The following is a 23400-nucleotide window of genomic DNA, read 5'->3' on the forward strand; positions in this document are numbered from 1 at the left end:
ATAGCTGTTGAGGATCTTCCAGAGGAGGTGAATGAACCCGCGAAGACAGGTATGTATTTTTTAATACATCTTAGTGTTTTGATGAGCTATATGCATTTTGGAATTTGATGTAAACAACAACAACAAGCTCATTGTATACTTTTTTCTTTATTTTTTTCTTATAGATGACGTTATTGAAGATGTTGATACTGATCAAGAGCTGCCAGGTATGAGTTTTTCATACTGTCTTCCATTTCATTCTGTCTTCCATTTCTATTTGCTAATCTAATTTAAAACAAACAAAAGAAAAACAAAGCCCTGGAATACTGTGTCCAATTTTGGGCTCCCCAGTTGAAGAGAGACAGGGACCTACCAGAGAGAGTCCAGCAGAGAGCTACGAGGGTGATTAAGGGACTTGAACATCTCTCGTAAGTAGAGAGACTGAGAGACCTGGGGCTGTTCAGCTTTGCAAGGAGACAGCTGAGGGGGCACCTTATTAACGTATGCAAATATCTGAAAGGTGGGTGTCAAGAGGAAGGGGACAATCTCTTCTCAGTGGTGCCCAGCATTAGGACAAGATATAATGAGTTTAAGTTAGAACGTAGGAAGTTCCACCTCAAGATGAGGAAAAATTTCTTTACTGTGAGGATGACAGAGCACTGGCACAGGCTGCCCAGAGAGGTTGTGGAGTCTCGTTCTCTGGAGACTTTCAAAACCCGCCTGGACGCGTTCCTGTGTGGCCTGTCCTAGAGGATCCTGCTCTGGCAGGGGGGTTGGACTAGATGATCTCTCGAGGTCCCTTCCAAACCCTAACATTCTATGATTCTATGGTTCTATGAAATGTGCTGTATGGAATCATAGAATGGTTTAGATTGGAAGGGACATTTCAAGATTATCTGGTCCTGCTCCCCTGCCATGGCCAGGGACATCTTTCACTAGTTCAGGCTGCTTAAATCCAACCTGACTTTGAGCACTTCCAGTGGTGGAGCATCCCCTGCTTCTCTGGATAACCTGTTCCAGTGTCTCACCACCCCCAACATAAAACGCTTCTTCTGTATGTCCAATCTGCATCTATCCTTTTTCAGTTTAAAACCGTTGCCCCTTCTCCTGTCACCATCTTTCTCATAAGTCTCCATTAACTATTGAAAGGCCACAGTAATGGGTCGCTGGACCCTTCTCTTCTGCATGCTGAACAGCCCCAGCTCTCTCAGCCTGTCTTCGTAGGAGAGGCTGGACTTGATGATCTCATGTCTTTTCCAGCCTCAACAATTCAGTGATTCTGTGTGCTCCAGTCGTTTTCATGGCCCTCCTCTGGACCCTCTCCAACAGGTCCATGTCTTTCCTGTGTGTAGGACAGCAGAGCTGAACACAGCACTACAGGTGGGGTGTTACCAGAACAGAGGGAGAGCATCACCTCTCTTGACCTCCTGGCCACGCTTTTCTTGATGCAGCCCAGGATACAGGTTGCCTTCTGGGCTGTGAGCACACACGCAGGAGCAGTACCCCCATGTCCTTCTCTGCAGGGCTGCTCTCAAGCTGTTCATCCCACAGCCTGTATTGGTACTAGAGATTGTCCTGACCCTGGTGCAGCACCTTGCACTTAGCCCTGTTGAAGGTCGTGAGGTTCTTAGCAAAATAATCAGAGCTTCAATTTGAGGAATGGGCTATATAATCTCCCATATTACTACTACTACTACTACTAAAAAAAAAAAAACTTGTACTTTTTTGTTTATTGTAACAGTGTCAGGGAATTTTGGGTGAGTACTGGGTCAAATGTAATTTGAAGATTTGCTCTAAGGTAAAGATACCATTAATCAAGATTTTTTTCAAACATTAATTCAGTCAGCTAGAACAGAGTGACTTGAGCAGTTTAGTCTGAGTACAGTGTGTAGGATTTGATGCTGTATATATTAGGTTTTCCACTTGAAAAATATGTTCTAATAAAATTAAATAAAATGGGGAAACAAATGTTATTGATTCACATAGGCAACAATTGTAACCCAAATCACTTTTGGCAAGTGTAATAGGAGTGGAAGTTGATAACAAAGAGGAACTAAACTCTTGGACATTAAATGCATTCAGTACCTTTTCTGTACTCTTAAGTTAGCCTCATTGGCTGTTCTGCAGTTTGTCTGCCTTTTTGATTGCTTCTAATTTGATTGGATGGCTGGTGGGGAATAAAAACAAAATTGTGAACTTACTGTGTTTAACTTCCAACATTATTTTCTTTGTAACAGTGGAAAGTAAGCATACAGAAGATGTTGTGGCCACTGAACCAGAGGACTCAGGTTTGTATCTTATCCTTTCCATGAGTTTTCTATTATTTTTTTTTTAAGAAACAGAATTATAAATGTCATAGAATAGAATTTCATGAATTTCATTCATAAGTTTTTCTGCAGCTTTTTTCTTCTAAGATCAAACGTAACTGTGCTGTTGGAACCTCACATCTTAGGTTTTTAACTGGCAATATTTTAATGGCTTACAGAGTGCTCTTCAGTTTCAGAAGTTGAGAGTGCATCCAGTTCAGAAAAACTGATGTTGATAAAATGGCCATAGTAGGTCATGTGAAGCTGAAAATTTCTTTGCTATGCTCTGTATCCCATTAGCCAGTCAATAGTGTGTACTCATGAAAGAGAGTATGTGTAAGAAATAAAGTGGAATGTCTCTCCAGCTTAAAGCACTTTATTTATGGGCTTCCTGAGTCAGAAAACACACTTTCCTCTCTTCAGGTCTTCTAATTGTCTAAAGCCAGCATTCCTGGCTATTACAATTTCTTTTCTAGTGAGCTTTTGCTGTAAAGGGAGATAGAAAAAATTGCAGGTCTCCTAATATGTGTGTATGTCCTTTCCAGAGTAACTGACCAAGGCGGGGTGATACTGTCACTTTTCTATGTATCAGTCAGATCTAATTGGAGTCTGCCTGTGACACATTCTTTGGGCACTTACCTGGAAACAGGACTGTGTTATCATGCCATCATGTTTTTCTTGACGTAACTGATGTATAGAAGAAGAGCATGTCCTGTCCAGCTCTACCATCTGTTGCCCAACAGTGGTAAATGTAGGGTTTACTAAAACCATTTTCAGAGTAGCTAAATGGCTTCTAAATTGGAAGACTGCGTGTTGTTTCATTTGATTTTTTTTTTTTTTGGCGTTAATTATTAGAAGTTTCTAGTTTGTTCTTCATAATGAAGCAGTTGTGTTGAGTGAAGCACTGAGTCGTATCTGGCCAGTAAATTACAAAAGCTGTAATCCAAGAGCCCTTACAACTATATTTCTGTTTTATTCTGATTAGTCTGAGCACCTTTCTGTTTCAGTTAATCTCTGCACTGTGTGGAAGCCCTTACGTTGTTTGGTGCCCAGGTTCTGTGGGGTTTTGTTATTCTTTGCAGGAAGGGAAATGTGTTTGGTTCTTGGGCATGCCCAAAGTAGCCAGAGAAGTGAAAAAACTTAAGAGGCCTTTGAGGTTGCCCAGTAGAGATTGGAGGCTTGGTTTAGTTCATGTTTTAGTTTAACTGCTGAACTGTAACGGAGTTGATTTTAAATGCTCATATCAATAGGTAACTGTGCTGTGAGGTCTTCCTAACCCATTTATTATAACAGCTATGTGGTATGTTGAAGCTGTAGGTATTTATTAATAGATGCCTTATCTTGAAATGTTTTGTTTCATAATGAATATGAAATATGTTTAACCAGACCTTATAATCAGTATAGGAGCAAGTTACCTTTGACAGCATAGCGAAGAAGTTCAGCAAAGATAGTGCTCAGTTGGCTTGCTGTGCTTTAAGTTGGAATGGTAAAAGAAGAAAAGATGTTTTCTCTCAGAATATATTGGTGCTTAAAGTTAAAACAACAGAAAGACCATTACAGGACTACTGAAAAATTTCAACAGTAGATAACTCCACTGCACAGTGACAATTGTATTGATATGAGGATATTGAGATGATCTCTTCATTTACATATACTAAAAACTGAATTCAGAATGAAAGTATCAACTCGAAATCCTTAATTTTGTTTTTTGTGGACCATTTTTCTGCTACATTTTCTGCTGTAATTTGTGGCTCAGTCATGTAGCAGTAAGTTACTTTCCTACCTGACCCAAAAAAATAATCTTAAGTGTGTTGTACAGTAGTGGATGGCTTTCCAACTATTCATTTAGAATCATAGTATCATTTAGGTTGGAAATCACCCTTAAGATCATCGAGTCCAACCATAAACCCAACACTGCCAAGTCCACCACTAAACCATCACTAAGTGTCACATCTACACATCTTTTAAATACCTCCAGAGATGGTGACTCCACCACTTCCTTGGGCAGCCTGTCCCAACACTTGGCAGTCTCTTCTCTGAAGAAGTTTTTCCTAATATCCAATCTAAACCTCCTCTGGCACAGATTGAGGCCATTTCCTCTTGTTCTAGCACTTGTTACTTGGGAGAAGAGTCCAAACCCCACCTCACTACAACCTCCCTTCAGGTAGCTGTAGAGCATGATGAGGTTTCCCCTGAGCCTTCTTTTCTCCAGGCTAAACAACCACAGGTCCCTCAGCCACTCCTCATAGGACTTGGGCTCTAGACCTTTCACTAGCTTTGTTGTTCCTCCTTGGACATGCTGCAGCACCTCAATGGGCCCAAAACTGAACAAAGGATTCAAGGTGCATTGCCTGTTTGCAGACAACATTATTCTCGTATTTTACTTTTAGAGTATGAATTTCATATTTACCAGTGATTTATTTTATTTTTTACTATTTGTGATGGAGGATTCAGTATGGTAGTTTTTTGTTTTCTTACATCTCTTTTCCTTTGTTCATGTAATTTCATTTCATTTGGTATTCAAAGCGAGTATTTTCTGTTATTTCAGCATTAATATTATTAAAGTTCGTTGTACTAGAGACAGTCAAGAATTAATGAAGACTGCCTACACATGCACTTCTTACGTGTGTGAAAAATGTGTGTAACAGACATAAGTTTAGGCAGTGTAGAAGATACTCAGAAATGTGACTGTAGAGCACATATTTTTCTGTAATATAAATTCATGCAATGAAGCATGGTAACACCAGTTTCTATCAGGTTAAGAGCAGCTGCTTAGTTTTTTTCTGAAATGTAAGGATTTACTTGTTTTGAAAAGAAAGGAGGAGATAGTGAAGAGATTGGGTGTGGGATTTGGATATGCTGGAATACAAATAAAAAGGTTTAGCAAAAACCATCAGGGTATAAACCGAAAAGTAATACTAGGCAATTGCATCTTTAGGTATCTGTAGGTACTGTTTTTTAATTCCCTAACTTTACTTCTAAAACTGCTACCAATGCTACTTTATAGCAGTAGGCTATTTTAACTGCAGTTGAGAGTCTGTATTTTTGAAAACTAATGTCCTTGAGTGGTATGATAGGCCAGCTTGAAATATTACTGATTTAGGATTTTTGGCTAATTGTTTTTTAAACTGGCACATAAATTGCAGTTGTTGTGATAGAGTGGTATTTTTTGGTGACATATTTTAAGGGGTGACATATTGCAGATTTTGGGAGGCCTTTGGTCTTTGTATATGGACTTTGATTCCTCTTGTATATATATTCAGATTTAAAATATCTAAGGGTTGTTTCCCGTCCCCCTTTTATCTTATATCCTTGACATTTTTATAACCCTGCATTTATTTTACCAACTGCTGAAATCCCTTATGTGTAGAGAAATTTCCACTTTACAACCTTGATCCTTCCTCATTCCCTGGCTCCTCTTTTCCAATTGTATGTGTCCTTAACTTTTAAAAATAAAAAATCTAAAAATAAAAACTTGTTTTCATGTATTTGTGACATGGCCTGTATTTCCTTTACAAGGTAAATGAAGTGCCATATGTCAAGAGAAAATTTACTGCTTAGATTAATATTTAAAAGTTAACATTTCCCACCTTATACAGCAACTTTGTGTTTATTTGTTATGGTAGCTCCTAGAAACGATAGCTTTCTCAAATTAACTAGTCTGATACAAAGTTGCATTTTTTTAAATTGTGTTTTGGTTGGTCCTTTAATATAGATTTCCCCTTATTTTTTCAGATACTTAAAGCTTCAAAAGAAAAGTCCCTACATGAGGAGGACCAGGCCTAACCATACGCTACAAAAGGGGAGCAGATGGTTGTAATAGATCTTATGATGTAATTACCAAGCAGTTCAGGGTTTGGGGAACAAACACTAAGATGTTGTAAATGAGTTGTAGCCAACTGTCATTTTAGTAAGCTTTTTTAACACTTGGGTGTGTAATTTCCATTCCTGTCTGGTTTTGGTTGATTTATTTTTATTTTTGTTTTCCTTGGTCAAGTTTAGTGACTTCATTATATTTCTTCTGTGTTTGTGACGGAGTTACAACTTTGAGCTGCATTTCGTATGTGCTGTTCAAGCAATTATTAATATTCTATTTATAATGTAGCAGCAAGTACATTTTTTCAGATTTTAATATATATCTTTTGTTGTGGATTCATACAGTATGTACAGAGCAGTTTGGTCAAATAAAACATATAATAATATGAATTTTTAAATCTTTTATAACTGCTGATATGGCATACAGCCTAACTGCATTTTATTGAAAACACTAATCGGGCAGAAACTATGCTGTGAAGTTTGACTTATATGTTTTTGCACTGATGTTACGTCAACAGTTACACTACATGAATTTCAGGTGGTTTTTAAAATAGTCTAACAGGGTGCAAAATATGTGTGTTTAATTCATACTAGTTAAAGGGGAGATTACTAAATTACTTTTTTCAGAAACCCTTTATGTGTGAATTAGAACTTTTTGTTTATGAACATTTGATTCTTAAAGCAAAAATGTCTAGAAACTACATAATAGTCTGTCAGGGAGTCGATGTAGATTGCACCAAAACTGAGTTGCTGTAGTCAGATTGAGTTCAGTAAAATTCTTTTGGTTTTTATACCAGTGTAATGATCTTGAAGCTGGACTTGGTAAGTGCGATGAATTACGTAAAAAGTCAAATTTCTATAAACGCTTGACTTGTAAATTTTATTAAAAAATAAAAAGCTTTGGAAATTCAACTTATAAAATAGGACAAAATCTAAGACCTACAATCATAAATGCTCTTGTAAATGGTACGTCTGAAATTTAGACTTTGAGTCCTTTAGAATTTTAATGTAACGGGCGTGCTTTTTACCTGTTCTGTGCTGCTGTTCCACGATTATGAAGCCATATTTTATTCTTTGCCATTTTGCATGTGTTTGGCTCAGGTATAATTGCTGTGACTGTAGTAAATTATCAAGCCAGATATGGGAGCTTTGAAGAAATATGATGAATTTTGAAGAAGAAAAATCAGTTTTGGTGGTCACCTTTTGATTAACAGGGAGATTTTAAATTTCTGTAACACTGTTTTGAAGTAAGGTTTTTAGTTGCTTACATTTATAATGAAAGGGGCATCATATATGCTTGCCTTTTTTTGTTTTGTTTGGGATTTCAGTAAGGCTCCATGTAAAAACCCTGAGTGTGTTACATCTGATTGATAAACACAGATGTCCCGAAGTGACTTCTTTAGACTTTTCAGGAAAGCAATAATACTCTTAGACTGTGATGCAGTTTGGGATGGGATATTCTAGTCAAATTACCTGTGATTGTGAATTACAGAGCAATAACTTTTGCAAAGCCATATTTTGTGAGGAATAATTTTAGAGTGTTGAGTGGAGGATTTTTTATATAACAGTGGCAGCCTACTTGTGGAATTATGGGACTGTGAGAGTATATTATGCTGTGATGAAATTTTAAGTGTTTTGTAACTGAGTATGTGATTTTACGTGCTTCATGTTTACAAAAAATATGCCAAGCCGAGCAAGGTCAAGTGGACTGTTAAAAAATATGTATATTTAATCTGTTTTAATGTTTGGCTGCAATAAAACACAGAAGAATATATTTGTCTTTCTAGTGTCCTCATTTTTTCCAAAATGTAGTAGATAGTAACTATGGGGATAAATATTTACTTCAGCCACTAATTAATATTATTATTTTTCAAAGTAATTTTGCATGTTTAAAAATATTAAAGTGAAGGTAATATTTGCAAAGAGGAAGGAATAGAACAAGTAGAAGTAATTTTTATTTCTGAGTAGTATTATATCAAGAAAACGGGCATTACTCAAAGGTCTGTGTCCTGTACGTGTGTTGTGTTTCTCCTGTTGGAGTATTAGCTATTCTGCAACCAGTTTGGTCTGAATTTTGCCTGTGACACGTAATTTCTCTTTTTAACTTAAAGTGGATAGGATACTACCTGTTAACAAGAGTGAATGTTTGTGAGAAGTGTGGTATCTACCTTCCATAGAGAAATACTCTAGGTTATAGTCCATGGTTTAAATCAGAAATCTAGCAAGTGTTGTGTCTGCAACTGTCTGTTTAAAAACAAAAATATTTCTTGACCATTTCACTTTTCAAACACCTGCATAGTTTTATGGAAAAATATTGCTGAATAAAGAACTGTAGGTTAGGAAAAAGTCAGAAGGTTACATTTTTAAACCTTTGTCAGAAATAGCATAATGAAAACCGTTTTCACCATCAAAGCAAGCTAGAGATCAGTGTGCAAGGAAAAAAGCAAAATGTGCTGAATACGATGCTGAAGCGAATTCGTGGCTAAATATGGTGAGAGCTGAGAGAAATGAGAGGCTTTGGAGCTAAGAGATAAAGTTGTGATGAATTTCAAAAGCAGCTACCTAGGAGGAGAAGCTTGAGGATTTAAAGATCATTGGAGAGGCTTTGGTGAAATCAATGCTAGCCAATTTACCAGAATTGAAAAAAATTGAAAAAAATCTGAGAGAGAATTTGGAGAATTGATCCTAGTACATAAATGAGTGTAGAGATCTGGAGATTATGTGTTGGATGAGCCTCAGTAAAAAAGACAAGTGAAGTGGCACAAGAAGTGGGAGATAAGGGCAGGCTTTAGAGTGACGAGCTCCTGCCTTGTTCTTCCCGTGATGGAAAAGAAGTTGCAGAAATAATGTGAATGTCCAGCACGGGTGGAAGAAGGTCGCTGAGTGACCTAGCAGGAATTAGAAGAGGTCAGGTGAGAAAATCAGTGTTGCTGACAAGGCCAAAGGGGTGGCTAAGTAGCACGCTGCATCATGCTTTACTGTCCTGTGATGAGGTGTTCATGTGTTTTCAATTGGTAAAAAGAAGTACAAGTATATAAAATATTATGTGTCTCATCTGGAGCTGCATTATTCCTCTTTTGAAAATACAGTATTTCTCATGGCATAAAAATGGACACGACCATCTTCTCTATTTTGTGTTATGTGCAAAAACATAAAAAACTCCAGTATTTCAGCAAATACAGAACAATGTTGTCATTAATACATTGTTACAGTAATGATATTCCTTTTCCAAGTTGTCCCATAGTGTGTAACTGACTCTGTAGATATTTTTGCTATTTCTTTCAAATCAGCTGACAATCTGGTTTATATGATGTAATTGAAGAAGCAAATGACTTTCAGTGTGGCCATGTTTATCTAATTTACTGTATCATAATCAAGTTAATACTCATTCTGCCTTGTGCTGACCGTAAAACTCAGTCATATTGTCCGCATGTTTACTAGCAGCAGTTGTCAGATTGTAGTCAAGGATGAAATTAGAATGTAAAGTAGTTTGATTTTGTGTGTGCACATAACCCAGTTTTTCAACATTTTTGTGTTGTGTTTCATTCACAATATAATGCTTGTGAGCCATTTAAAAAAATGAAGATCGAGTATTCTGACAAGATGTCTAATTGACTTAGAAATTAAAGAACTTTTTTCTATATATGAGAATACCTCAAAATTAAAAAGTGCATGTTAGAGAGGAAAGTAACTAAAAAGCCAACTAACTTTTCTTTTTAGTGTTCTTTATGAAGTTTATTGGGAGGAAATATTGGAAGCTTATTGGCACAAAGCTGGACACAATAATAAGGTTAGACTTCTGAGGCAAGAACCTTTAAATGTTGTCAGTAAGGCAGGATCAGAAAGTGTTTAGAGAGGAGAAAAAGAGGAGATACAAGCCTGTCTATATTCTGATTTTGGTACAGTATGTAGTCTTGTCTTCTGCTACAGACTATCTTGTGCTTAGTTAACATTTACCTCTCCATTCAGATCTTTACAAAACACCTGGGTAAAATTATTTTTAAAGTTGAAGTAAGACAAAAAGCTTCTGAGTGCCCAAGTTGCTTCTGTTCCCAGTTGATTTTTGTGATTTTTACATTTTAATCAAATATATATATATATTAAGCTAGTGGTTTTAATTAGTGAACAGGATTTTTTTGTTATCGTTGCAAAATAACTTTAATTTTAAGTGTATATCACTGGAATCTGCCAAATTTCTAGAAGGGGAAGTTTATGAAATATTCCTTGACAGAAGCAATAGTGTAATATTTGGAGCATCTGCAGAGAAACACCTTTACTGTAACTATATAGTTCAGAGAGTAATTTGTGGTCACTTTAAAAAATAAAAATTAAACAAGCAAGTCCTCTTGGCTCAATTATATTTTGAATCTAAACTGTAGTTTTCTTGTATTTCTTTCTTACCATAAACTGTTAACATAAATTTGTTTCAGTAAAATTTTATATTTTTAATATTCTAGGGAAAAGTGAAAAAGAAACTGAACAAGACAAACCAGAAAAAGGTAAGTCTGAAAGTAACATTCTGTCCTTCTGAAATTTGAAAGCGTGATCAGATGAAATAGTAGTGAAGCTTCGCTGCTGTACTTCATGTAGATGAACTGGAGTTGAATAAACATCCATAGTGCATCTGCTTTTATAAGTAAATGCACAGTCATTTCCAAGGCTGATACCAATGTATTCCCATTTTACAGGGTCACAGGCTGCTGTTTAAAACTTCTCCTGTCTCAGGGGTGAAGTGGTCAGTGTTGTGCTCCTAGTTTAGGACTCCAGAGGTCACAGCTTCAGCAGGCTTCGCCAGCATCTGTGGGCGAGAGGCAACCTGGTCTGGCCAACCCCAAAAGCCGGATTCAGCACTGCTTGCTGTGCTAAGCTTAGGGAGACTGGTAGCACTAAAATCAGCACTTACTGACTCTGACTTCACCCAGTCAGGGTTTCTGTCTGGCTTAGTTTAGGTAGGAACGTGCAAAGGCAGTTTTGGTGGAAAAGAAATGAGGTTTTGCCAAGAGCACTGTGAATCTCTTCTCCCTACGAGGGAGCTGGTGCTGGTCCCTGTTGCTGCATGAAGATTGGACAACCTCCTGCCTTGGGATCAAGGTTTGTATCTGACCCTGGCTACATCACTACAGCTGGCAACACACAAAAAACTTGGGGCCTGTGCCTCGTACCCTCTTCGTTTGGGTATGGCCTACAGAGTAGCTCTGGCACTACTAGTAGATGGAAGAAAAAGGATTCAGTGACTCAACTGGCGCCAACTGCTCCTTTTGCATTCTCTGTTTCTGTTTCTCTGTGTGGCTCTTATTTTATAATTGAGTACTTAGCATGCTACTTCTGTGGTCTTTTGGTAAGGTTTATTTGGTTTGGTTTTGTTAATTTGTATTCAAAATATAAATTTCTAGGACTGGCAAACTTTAAACATTTTATTTAAATATTAAAGATGTCAAACGTAAGCATTGCATTTAAAAAGTAAACATGCCATTAGCCAGCTTATTTGCAAAGCACGGCAATTATATACCCGTTTCCATTTATAAAAGCATAGATTTGGCAGGAAATACCTTACTGCACTGGGCTTACCTACTTGATAGAAAAAAAACCCCATAATGTGATACTTCTGTTTACCTGTTAGAACAGTAGAATAAAATGACATACAATAGCCTGCCAGTATGAGTAAAAGACATTCACAGGTTAAAATACTAGCTAGTGTAACAAAATTAAAATTAAAATGTTTTAGGAGAATTTCATGACTTGAAAGTACAGTGGAGCTACTTTTGCACCGTAAGTACTGAGTGGTTTTGTTTCTTTTAAAACACTGAACAACTTAATAAATGGTTCTGTGGGGTCCTGCCATTTCAGATTACAGGACTTCTATAAAGTGGAAAAAGGACTGAATTGTTTTTCAGCTTAAATTCATAAAATTTTGCATCCTAGAGGGAAAAACAACTCTGTATTTTTTATGCAGTTTCTTTATAGCTAAACTGCTTGTGTGGTTTTCATACAAGTTTTCATAGTTTGATCTATTAAGTTTTCATTTTCAGTACAAGTGTCTGGTTTGGAGATACCCTAGTCATAGAAACTGGTTTAAAGTACTATTGAATTGGTTTATTTTAAGTAGCCATAATAAGATGCAACAATAAATTGATGAAAGATATATTTCAAAAAGTACTGTACTGTGGCTGTCTGGTATATTCAGAAAATGCAGGAATCAAAGAGGTTGGGAATTTGAAACTTCATGTTTGGCTTGGATTTAGGGATTGCTTATAATTCTGACTGCACAGAGATGTATGTGTAAGTCTGCATTTGGTTTTAGATATCTGGATATATAAGCTCTAAAGAGCCTCTGCAGAAAATTATTTACAGCTCTGAGTGGATCTTCAGCATAAACATTTTCAGTGCTGCAGTCTTCATAGTACTTTGGTAGCAACGTGTCTTAAAAATTCTGTACATTTCGATTTTTAATAATACTTTGTTAAGTTTATTAAAAGTCTCACTGAAACTTCCTCTGTATTAATAGAAATTCATGTGGAAGCTCTAGAGAAAAGAAGACTAAATTCATTTGTAGTGTAATATTACTTCAAGTTTTCTCTATTATATTTAATTGAGAAGGATGTTTTGTCTTCTGCATAAGAACGTGATCAAAATTTATACTTAATGCAGTAATTTAAATGGTATGGGTGTTTCGGGTGCATCTGAGAAATAATTCTTTAAAGTGTTTCACAGGTAGTATTATCTAGGGCATACATAACCACATCCGTAAGATATATTTCCATATGAGGTGATTTTAGTTGTTTTTCATCACATAGGCTAACAAAAATTACATTTAAGTAAGTAGCTTCATTTTTCTACTTTGGTTTGTATTGGCATATATTGAATATGCATTTTTATCAGTGAGGAATTGTTACAGAAACCGAAGCACTGATTTTCTGGCAACAAACATCTACTTTTCATACACTGAACATCAGCATAAGTAATTACAATAGTATTTTTCACTTTTCAAAACTGCTAAAGCATGAAAGTGAAAATGAATACCGACTCCATTGAGAACCTTTGCCAGAGCTCTATTGGCTGTAGAAAGGGCTTACACACTTAGCACACCTCCAGCATCGTCACCTCAAGTTAGGTGGCCTGAATTCTGCCATTGCAAGTTCTGCTTTTAAGGGTATGCATATTACCTATTGATTTACTTAAATATTTAGTTATAGATTACATCAAATATGAGCTATGGGAAAAATGACCAGTACCAGTCCAAAAACCACTGCATAATACCGTGCTGAACTAGAATATTTGTGTGTGTTTTTGTACATAAAGAAGAAATATACTTCTGGTCTTGTCAAAGGGTTGCTTGATTCTACTAGACTTTGAGTGAAGCCAGAAGACTTCATGATGAAAGGGATAGCTGAATGACAGAAATACATGCCAGAAATCAAATTGTCATTCTGCAATTGTTTCTTGTGATCAACATCTAACCAACCAATAGTAATTTCAGACAGAAAACCCTGTAGAATACTTTTTACTGCAAGGGAAATTGTTCTGGAATAACTGCGGCTAAAGATTTATTATAGTCATTAGATTCTGTGGCTTTATTAGTCCCTAAAATGCCTCAGTTTTTATTGTCTGATTGCTTCCCCAGATAAGTTGATTATAGAGGTTTTGCCTGTTTTACCAGAACAGTTTAGAAAGATCTTTTAATTATTGTAGTGCTGCTGGCTTTAAATTTTCTAGAGGCAGTTACTTGGGTTTATACCTTCTAAGCTATCATTTGTAGAAGGCCATAAAACATGTGAATCACTTACACTATCTGTCTCACCTAATGAGCTTCCCAAACAACAGGACCATGACAGGAGATTTTTGTCATCATCAAACTCTCGTTCAAGCGCCCACTGAGAGGCAGCATAATTTCAAAAACTAATTTGGGTAATGATATGGGTGTAGTATCTGGAAAGAGGACAATTACTTGAGCAAATTTTGAATTCCAGGTAAAAGTACTTGGTCTACCAATATGTTTTTATGTTTGTCAGCCCGTAACTGAAACTTTGGAGCTTAGCCTGGGAAGGTCAGAGTATTTTAGGGAAGGGATGGGGGAAATTAGTAAAGCAGAAGGTCACAAAATTAATCAGAAAATTGGTACACACCATGATCATCAGTATCTACTTAATATTGTCTTTTAAGGCGCTCATACACAAGTTACCAAGAGCATTATGACTGAATTTGAATCACACAGCAGGGATAGGAGGGTGTTTAGAAAACAGTGCCTATAAGTCCCCTGAAAATTGCTTCCTTGGATCTTTGACAGTTCAAGTTGGAGAACTGGTAGGAGGAGCCTTTGTGCGAGTAACTATGTGACACAGTCGTATGAGGAGGTTTTTATTTCGGTTTAAGTTTGGAGATGGCACTCCCCACTTGTCTTTGTCGGTGTGGGAGTGAAATAAGGAGACATTGCTGTAACCTCCACAATTACATAGTTGCAGCTATTTAAAATGCAAGTAAAACTTGCCTGCTAGCAGTTATCAGAGCAGCAAGATTGTTTCAGTGTAGTTTTCAATTCAAAAATTGGGGACCATATCTTCTTAAAGTGACTGTGAAGACCATGGTTTGTCTTGCATCCTTATGAGGTAACTGAGTGCTAGGTACTTTCTGTTTTGTATGGCATTAGTAGCAGATGCAAGAGGAAGGCACTGAGAACACCCTCTGTGTGAGCCGAAACAGGCAAGGCACAGGAACAACCACAAACCACGGCTGAAATGCAAAGAGTAGATTTATCACTACGTGAGAATCTGAAGAATCTTTGCAGCAGCACCCTGATGAGGCACACAGGCAGCAGTCACACGAGCAACACGACAAGCAGCAGCACAGGGATAAGGAGATCTCTCCTTGCTAGAAAGCGTGTGGTATTTGTCTCAAGGCTTTGTTATGCTTTACTTGCTGCTCTGACTGAGTTCCCAGGACTCACTCGATGGCTTTGCAGGGCAGGAATGTGGAGTCCCAGCATCTATCTCAGGCCTCTGTTACCTAAGCGTGAGTGTGCTGCTTGTCAAGCACACGTGGCCAAGCAGTGATCTAGTGTGATGTGTGTGTTTTCCAACACCTCACATGCAAGTCACTTGAGCATACCTACAGTCCTCCTCGCCAATCTTCCGTTATATCCCTACACTGCCTTAACATTATAATGAGAAGAAGAATAAATTTTTTAATGACAAGATCTAAACCTCACTTAGGAAATGGTTTGTTAGACAGAATCATAGAATGCTTTGAGTTGGAAGGGACCTTAAAGGTTGTCTAGTTCCAACTCCCCTGCCAGGGGCAGGAACACCTTCTGCCAGACCAGATTGCTCAAAGGCCCATCCAACCTGACCTTGAACACTTCCAGGGAGGGGACATCCATAGCTCTGTTCCAGTGTGTTACCACCCTCACAGTAAAGAATTTCTTCCTAATAGCTAATCCAAATCTACCCTCTTTCACTTTAAAGCTGTTAGCCTTTGTTCTGTCACTACACTTTTGGTAAAGTCTCTCCCCATCTTTCCTGTAGGTCCCCTTTAAGTACTGGAAGGATGCTATATGGTCTCTCCAGAGCCTTCATTCTTCAGGCTAAACACCCCGTTTTGTTTTGTGTTGTGTTGAGCACAGCACTGCAGGTGGAGTCTCACGCGACGGGAGTAGAAGAGGAGAATCACCCCCTTTGACCTGCTGGCCATGGGAGGTGGTTCTTCCTGATGGGAAGTAGTGTTTTTCTGCCCTCATATTCTCTCCCCATGCCCTCATCATTTTTAAAGAACTAAGAATTTCGTTAGAAGACCTGTTTAACAAGCAGTACTCATACAAATAGTGTAATATGGACTCTCATAATTACAGAGGAACCTACTGCCTCTCTCCACTGACTATGCATCCTGCAACATTAGTTTCCAAATCATACAGTATTAGTTCCCATTAAAGCAAGACAGTGTAGCCAATGTAGAAGGCACCCTTCCTCCCAGACTTCCAAGTTAGACCAGCCAGGATGTCAGTCATCACTTATCAGTGCAGAGGATACATGCAAGGTACCAGCTCCAGTGCAACAGGTAAGCTTGCCCTCCCACTCCAACAGTTTTCCTAAGCTCTGAACATGAAAAAGGGAACAGAGCGCTTAGGAGATGGAGTACAAAAGGTTGAGGAAGAGGAGAAATGAGTAGCGAGAACAGAAAACTGAAGAGCTAGCCCTAGTTGAGGTTTCTACCTGGCCACAATCGCACATCAGCCAACAGCCTCTCTGTTTGTTGTGTCCTTCTTCCTGATGTGTTTATTGTGTCCGAATAAAATCAGAGAATTGTGAAATATGTGCTCCCAGCTTTTTACAAGGTGTAGGTGTGAGAGATGATATGTGTTAAGTGTATGAAAGTGCATGCTGGTTTTTAGAGATAAACACTAATTGTCCTGGGATTTTTAATAGCAGCATGATATTATCTCACACTTTGCATAGGAACAAAATTGTACATGTATCCTTTGATCAGAGGCTCAGAGTGTGTAAAAAATTCATGCCATGTGTTTTGCTAAAGGTACCCCCATCCTTTTGAGTGTATTTTCAGAAAACACTACAGTGTAGACAATATCACAGACTCATTTAAAAGTAAATTGCTGTCTGTTAAAATGCCAAGTGCATGGTGTGTCTTTAGGATAGAAAAGGAGTGAAAGGTAATTATAAATCATGAAAGGTAATTATAATAGTAGTCAATATTTTTGTCCGGTTCTGGCTAATGAAGTATTAACTGGTTTGAGATATCAAAATGACATCTAATCAATCCAGTCAGCACTGTTTGTTCTTTTAGGAGAATGAGTTGGTTTTTAGTCAGGCTGATTATTTTGTATTTCAGATGAAAATTTGAAATGGAGAGCTGATTCTTTTCCCCCCTTTCTTGTATTTCTACCAGTTATTTTGTATTGCTTTGGACTTGTGATCAGATGTAATCAATGTTTTTGTCATGTACTAGTCATCACTCCTTTTTTCCATATTTTTTTTTCCTTGTTACTTCATGTAATTGGTTTGGATGCACTTACGGCATTAACATAATTGGCTTACTTGGCATTTTACACTGATTTCAAGCCTTGTGTTCTGCTCAGTTATACAGGACCATACAGACATTTGATCATTTGAGAACATTTGTCTAGAAGTTCTAGAAAAGTTTCATTCCTTGATTGTTATTTCTTTAGGCAGCTTTTTGCATTAAAAGTTTTAAAGTATCAAGAAATTATATTTTCGTTAAAATTCTGCAAATAAAATCAAGGCAAAAGTTGCAAAATCATGTGCCTGATACTGTTTGTCTGGAAAGTTACTTAAATAAAGAAGATATATCTGCTTCAGATGAAGATGTGTAGGATTGATTTTCTTAATGTTTCGTTTTTACAGACAAAGCTAATAATAGCACCAGTAACTGAGGTTATTTTCTATCACAAGGCACGGTTTTTAGTCACTTTTCTGAAATTGTATTACTTAGGTGAAATTTTACATTGAGGAAACTTATTTTTTTAAATGCCTTTCTAAAAATTGATTTTGGAACGTTTCAAGGAGACAATTCAGTACAAGTTTTTATTGCAAGTACAAGTTTTCTTCTGCAAGACTGTGTGGTATTAACAGCTACAAAATATTAGTTTGCACGTGCTAGCTAATAATCACTGGAGAGGTGTTTGAGTTTGGCCACTGTTTGGTGCTGTATCTCCACTTGTCTCAAAGTGGATGGTCTGCATCTTTAGACCTGAGCAGGATTTCCTCTGACACTGTTCCTTCGCAGCTCTAAAACTTTCTATAGGACCAGGCCTTAAAAGGAAGGAATTAACCCTTTCCCAAGTCTTTCGGTGTTCACACTACTGCCTTCTAAACAGCCTGTGTGAGTAGGAGCTGTCATCTAACAGTAACGTCAATGAGTGAGGAGAACAACCTGGGTGGGACTCGATTCCAGATCAGACGTGTATGTGGCTGCGGGTGCTGGTGTGGTGTCCAAGCTGTGTTATATGCAGTGGTCATCTCTACAGTCGGGGGAGCCTTCAGCTAACTGCCTAGTAGGTGTTTCCTTCATTCGGTCCCCATGTGTTGCCTGATCTTGTCGACAGGTGGCATCCCTGGCAACAGGGAGGCTGGATTAAAAATGATCTCTAAGGTCCCTTCCAGCCTAGGCCATTCTGTGATTATGTGACAGCAGAGAGGCTTTGTCACCTGTGTTCATCTTTCCTTAAGTCACTCTTCATGGCTGCTTATAGCCTTATCATTTTTGAAGAGATAGGGGAGTAGCAGTAGAGTAGGTGGCCAGTAACAAGGATCTGGGACACGGGAGTTTGGGGGAAAAGACCCTTGAAAAAGGCCAGGGGCAACAAGACATGGTACCTAAGAACAAGTTGGGGATAAACAGGGAGAACTGGACCAAGGAAGAGATTGTGGGCAAGTCTAGAAATGAAAAAGAAGAAATGTGGTAGGACATCAAGGCTGAGAAGAAGGGGAAAGGCTGGAGAAGAATATGACAGGGGAAGGAAAGAGAAATTATATGAACAGGAGCTTACTGATTGAATAGAAGCTGCAGAACATAAAAGCCTGTTCTGTTTATTTTTGAACTTCAGTATTCTGTTCCTGGCACAGGGCTAGGAGGAATCTCAGCCACAGTAATGACTGGCACAGTGAGCTTCTGGGGAAATTTCTTTAATTAAACAAATGACAGAATGGAAGTTCCACATGTAATTATAGTCTTGGCACTAAAGTGCATTGACATACAGCAGCATTACAGAAACTAGAAAATAAGACTAGGTGGGACCCTGAAGCTTACTCTGCTATTCTGTTGACCAAAGGCCTTATCGTGCATTGGTCCTGGCAGATGCTTATACGATTTGTTCTTACAGATTTCCAGTAGTTAGAATTCTCCAACTACCGTCAACAATCTGTTCAACTGTGCTTGCTCAGAGATGCTACTTCCAGATATTCAAGCCAAAATTTCTCTTGTAGCAATTTTAAGCCTTTCATTCATTGCCCTGTCTATAGTGATAGAAAATAGTTTATTCTTTTTATCTCTGTAGCTACTTTTTACAGAGTGGTATGTTCCCCTCTTCCAGTGACAAACTCTTCACTCCTACCTTTTGTTCTTGTTTATTCGGATGTAAATGTTGCCCCCTCACACACTCCTCCAACAATTAAAGAAAAATGCTTTTCAAACCATTCTTCTAAAATCAGTGATTCAATCACCTTTAATCATTTGGTGTCTTTCCATTTGATTACTTGGCATGGAGTTTCTTATAAGAGTTCTTCTTAGCTTGCTGTTTTGACAGTGCAAACTGTTTTCTGTAAGAAAGTCTTCAGCAATCCTAGATAGAAAGCCTGTCCTTACATTCAAGGTCATTACTGAAAATTCTCAGTATTTTTCTTGCAAGACCATGGTATGATATATAAAAGAATTATTACCATTTTAGTGCTCAACCAGATTTGGACTACAAATCACTCTAGCAATTGTGTGATCATGCATTTCTTCAGCTGCATGGTGAAATCTGTATGTCATTGAAGAAAAATTACATGTTCTTTTCCCTCTGAAAACAGTGACGTTAACTTCTTTGTAACATTGAATTTAATATATTGGGTCACATCTGCTGAAAGATTATTACACTAGAAGGAGGCAATGGATAATTTATTAAAACACCCCTGCAGGGAGATAGCAGGCTCTCTGGCTAATATAGAGGAATGCTTGATGGTTACACTGAAAGCTCCCTGGTGAATCCTTTAACATAGGAGTAGAATGGGAGATGAAAATGGTTGCTCGTTATATAATGTTTACTGTGTTATATTGCTGCCTAGTAGCTGAATAATATTTATGTGAACAGCTCCTTTCCAGCTTTTCATATTGATCTCCTGCTGGTCTAGAACAAATATAAAATGGAGAAAGGGGAAGATAATACTTTTTTTGTTTGTTTGTTTTGAAGGGTGGTAAAAAGGTTCTTCCAACACATCACCAAAGTCAAATATGAGGGGAAAGATGTCTTACCTTTGTGCCACAGCCTTGTAAGATTTTATTTCACTTTTTTTTTCTGTCTCATCTTCTTGTAAATTCGAATCGTGAAAACAGTGTCCCACATGTACTAAGAGTTTCTTCCTGGATGGCAAAGCTTCTTCCCTTTGCCTTGAAGGAACCTCACTGTTGCCATGCTTACAGAGTTGGAGAAGGACCAAATGACTGTATGTCTTTGCATAAACACTGAAAGTTAGAAAGCTGGCAGGTAGCTATCCTCTTACTGAATACAGAGTTTCGGTGTAAGTGGCCAGTCTTAGATAAAGATTTTCATTCATGACCTATGAACTGAGAATTGACAGTTGTGGTTTACATTATTTCTTGTATGTACAGCTTCCTACTTAGAGTGCAGGAATAAACCAAGTGTCTGGTGGTGATGTCCAGCTGGAAGCTTTCCAGATCATGTCCCCAGAGGAACTGACGTGCCTTGTTTTTCCTACTAAAAACAAATGATAGTTTCACAGAGCAGCTGTGAACTCAACCAACCTAAAAAGTCCTCAGAGACACTTGCTTTTTTTGGCTCCTTGGGCTGATGCTTCTGGGTTCATCCACGCCTACTGTTGAGCAAGCCAGGCCTTAGAAATGGCAATTGTTTCTTGAAAATCTAAGCTGGCGTATTTTTAGAAAAATAAAACCCAAAATAAATAAAACCCAACACAAAACCCAACAAACCTTTTGCGTGTTACGGATTGTTCTTTTCAGACCCAGTGACATTATGTGAGAAAGTTCTGACCGTACATGTTATTCACTGTGGACTCAAGGTCTGGGGTGGACGAATCCTTGTTCTTATATTAAGAGCGATTTCTCTGAGTTTTTCTAGATTCCAGGGGTATGAATGCTTGGAAGAGAGCCAATGCTGTGCTCCTTAATCCTTAGCTGCATGAAATGCAGTAAAAACATCGCTTTTCTGTGAAATGGGTAATAAGGAAGACAGCAAGATCGGAATTGGCCACAGATTGAAATGTATTTCTGTTATATTGTCTATGGGAAATGAACAAATGACATGAAAACCATCTATATTATTATATTTAAAAAGGGGAAAAAAAGAGCATCTCTTCGGTCAGTTCAGTTCCGTGAGAGCTGTTTCTTAAGTGCGTGATTGGATTGCGTGCTTGAGTATAAATGCTTGATTTCGTGTCATAGAGTACAATCAAAACCTTAAGTGTTTAGGGCAGTAAAGGCAGTATTTTGCAATATGCTAGCTGGTGGATTATCCTGAAAAAGGAGTAAACTCTTGTATATCAGGGAGTTTTTTCCTTCTTAACTTCATGGTAGCTAATGCCTGGGAAAACCATAGTCACTTCTTTTATAAGAAGGATCAACAGGGATATAATAATCCTAATGCACTGCTGCTTTAGTAGGTTTCCTTTTATAGTTCTTAATACATTTTTATATTTCAAGCTTCATATGACCTTTGTGAATAAGTAAATGGAATTTAGTAGGATAGCTTCAATCCTGCTTAAATTCTATTTGCCCCCTGCCCCTGAAAAGCAATAACGTCAATTTAACTGTGCATACCAATGCTGCAGAACAGTTTGTAAAGGTAAAGTAGGAAAAACTCCCTCTGTGCAGGGCTGTCTGAGTTCAGTGTTGAACGTGACAGTAAAAGCTTCACAAAAAGAACAAAAGGTAGTCAAGGAAGGTTTTTTTTAAATATCATAAAGAAGCAGCTCAGATTCATAAGATACCCTAACGCTTGGACGTGGTTATATTGGTTTAGCATTAACTAAGACATTGGTCTTTTTCTGAGGTTCAAACGTAGCTGATTTGTCTGCCTAAAGCTCTGTGTAGGATCTGAGTCTCAAAGAGAAGGTATCATTTAATGAATAATAAGCACAGCTTCCAGTAGCATGTGATGGCTCTTGTCATTCATGAACAGTGCGCCTGAGGACTTGGGAAGCAGAATAAAATATGGCTCATTACAATACCTCCTTATCCAAAATATTTACCGCAGCATTGTAGCAGTCTTGTGATGTTAAGCTATATGGTGTTTGGGATTAGTTTACTACAAAGTTTACCTCTTTTCATGCCATTAATGACCTGTTGTCCATAGAGGATTAAATAACAGTAATGCATTATTTAGGTAAAAATATGTTCTGCTAATTACAGACATACATAACTACCAGTTACTTATGTCAGCCAAGATATGTATTTCCCTTACTTGAGTCAGAAAAATGGTGTGTTGTTTTTTTTTTCTAATGAAGTGTAAAAGCAAAGTTTTAACTATAGCAAATGTGGAGCAGTTATCTGCTGTCATATCCTTCAGTAGCATATTTGCATTTTTTAACTTAATTCAGCAAACTTAATTCAACCAAATAAACACTGAGTGAACTGCTATGAAGTAAAAATCTGTTTAAATGGGCACAGCTTACTTCTGTTTGCTTCAAATGCGATTTACTCTATGCAATTTACTTCAAGACTGGTTTGCTACGTGCTTCTGCTGCTGTGTGATAGTTTGCTGAGCTGTGGAAACTTCAAGAGGTCTTGATCAGACATTTCAGCATTGAAACTGTTTTCAGCAGGAAGTTGGACTGCATGACTTTTTGAGCCCCTCCTACCTTGAGTAACTATGATTTCCGTCAACTCTTTTAATTGCTTTTGACAAAGAAGTAGGCACAACTTTAGAAATTACCGTGTCCTGCTAGTGATATTTTTCATAATACCATATAAATGTGTGCAAATAACAGTTCTCTTTGTTCTTCCATGTCAGTTGAAACATTTGGAGAAAAAAGTCTGTATTAGTTGAAAAATGTTTTGTCAGAAACTTGACTGTGAATTTATTCAGTTGGAAAGACTGAAGACTGCTTTTTCCTCACAGGAGTTTGTGATTGTATTAAGAAATCAAATTTTTCTGGTATATTTTGAAATTGCCTTATTTGAAAATCGTGCATTTTGGCAGCACAGTTAACTAGCATTTGCTAGTGAAAAGATGCTCAAACAATTGCTGTTAAATACATAAGAAGTAATGAACTGTGTGTTTTTTAAATCTCTTCTAGCTAAAAAGAAGAAGCCAAAGCTCTTAAACAAATTTGATAAGACCATAAAAGCTGAACTAGATGCTGCAGAAAAACTACGTAAAAAAGTAAGTTCTCAGTGTTTCACTCAGGATTGTAGACAGTGGAGAAAAATGACTAAAATAAAAATTAACTTAGAAAAATGGATAATTACTTTTAAATTACTTTCTCTTAAATTAACTTTTTAAATTAAAATATTCAGCGCATGTTTGTCTTTGAGGTTTCATTTCTGCTGTATAGTTCATCTTAATTGTTTTTAAGTCACCTTCAACCTTGAAAATATT

General features: G+C 37.5%; 1 protein-coding gene across 1 annotated transcript in view; it reads left to right on the forward strand.

Moving 5' to 3' along the window:
* Window positions 1-23400, forward strand: part of LOC104269378 (aspartyl/asparaginyl beta-hydroxylase-like) — a gene marked incomplete at its 3' end in the record, with an annotated part of 60862 nt that overhangs the window by 19139 nt on the left and 18323 nt on the right. The window contains exons 11-16 of the mRNA XM_009871713.1: window positions 5-49; window positions 165-206; window positions 2217-2267; window positions 9836-9891; window positions 10555-10600; window positions 23099-23184. Coding sequence (XP_009870015.1) covers window positions 5-49; window positions 165-206; window positions 2217-2267; window positions 9836-9891; window positions 10555-10600; window positions 23099-23184 — 326 coding nt within the window. The remainder of the gene's footprint in view (window positions 1-4; window positions 50-164; window positions 207-2216; window positions 2268-9835; window positions 9892-10554; window positions 10601-23098; window positions 23185-23400) is intronic.

This window comes from Apaloderma vittatum, unplaced genomic scaffold, assembly GCF_000703405.1.
Source record: "Apaloderma vittatum isolate BGI_N311 unplaced genomic scaffold, ASM70340v1 scaffold8266, whole genome shotgun sequence".
In the NCBI taxonomy this organism is placed as follows: Eukaryota; Metazoa; Chordata; class Aves; order Trogoniformes; family Trogonidae; genus Apaloderma; species Apaloderma vittatum.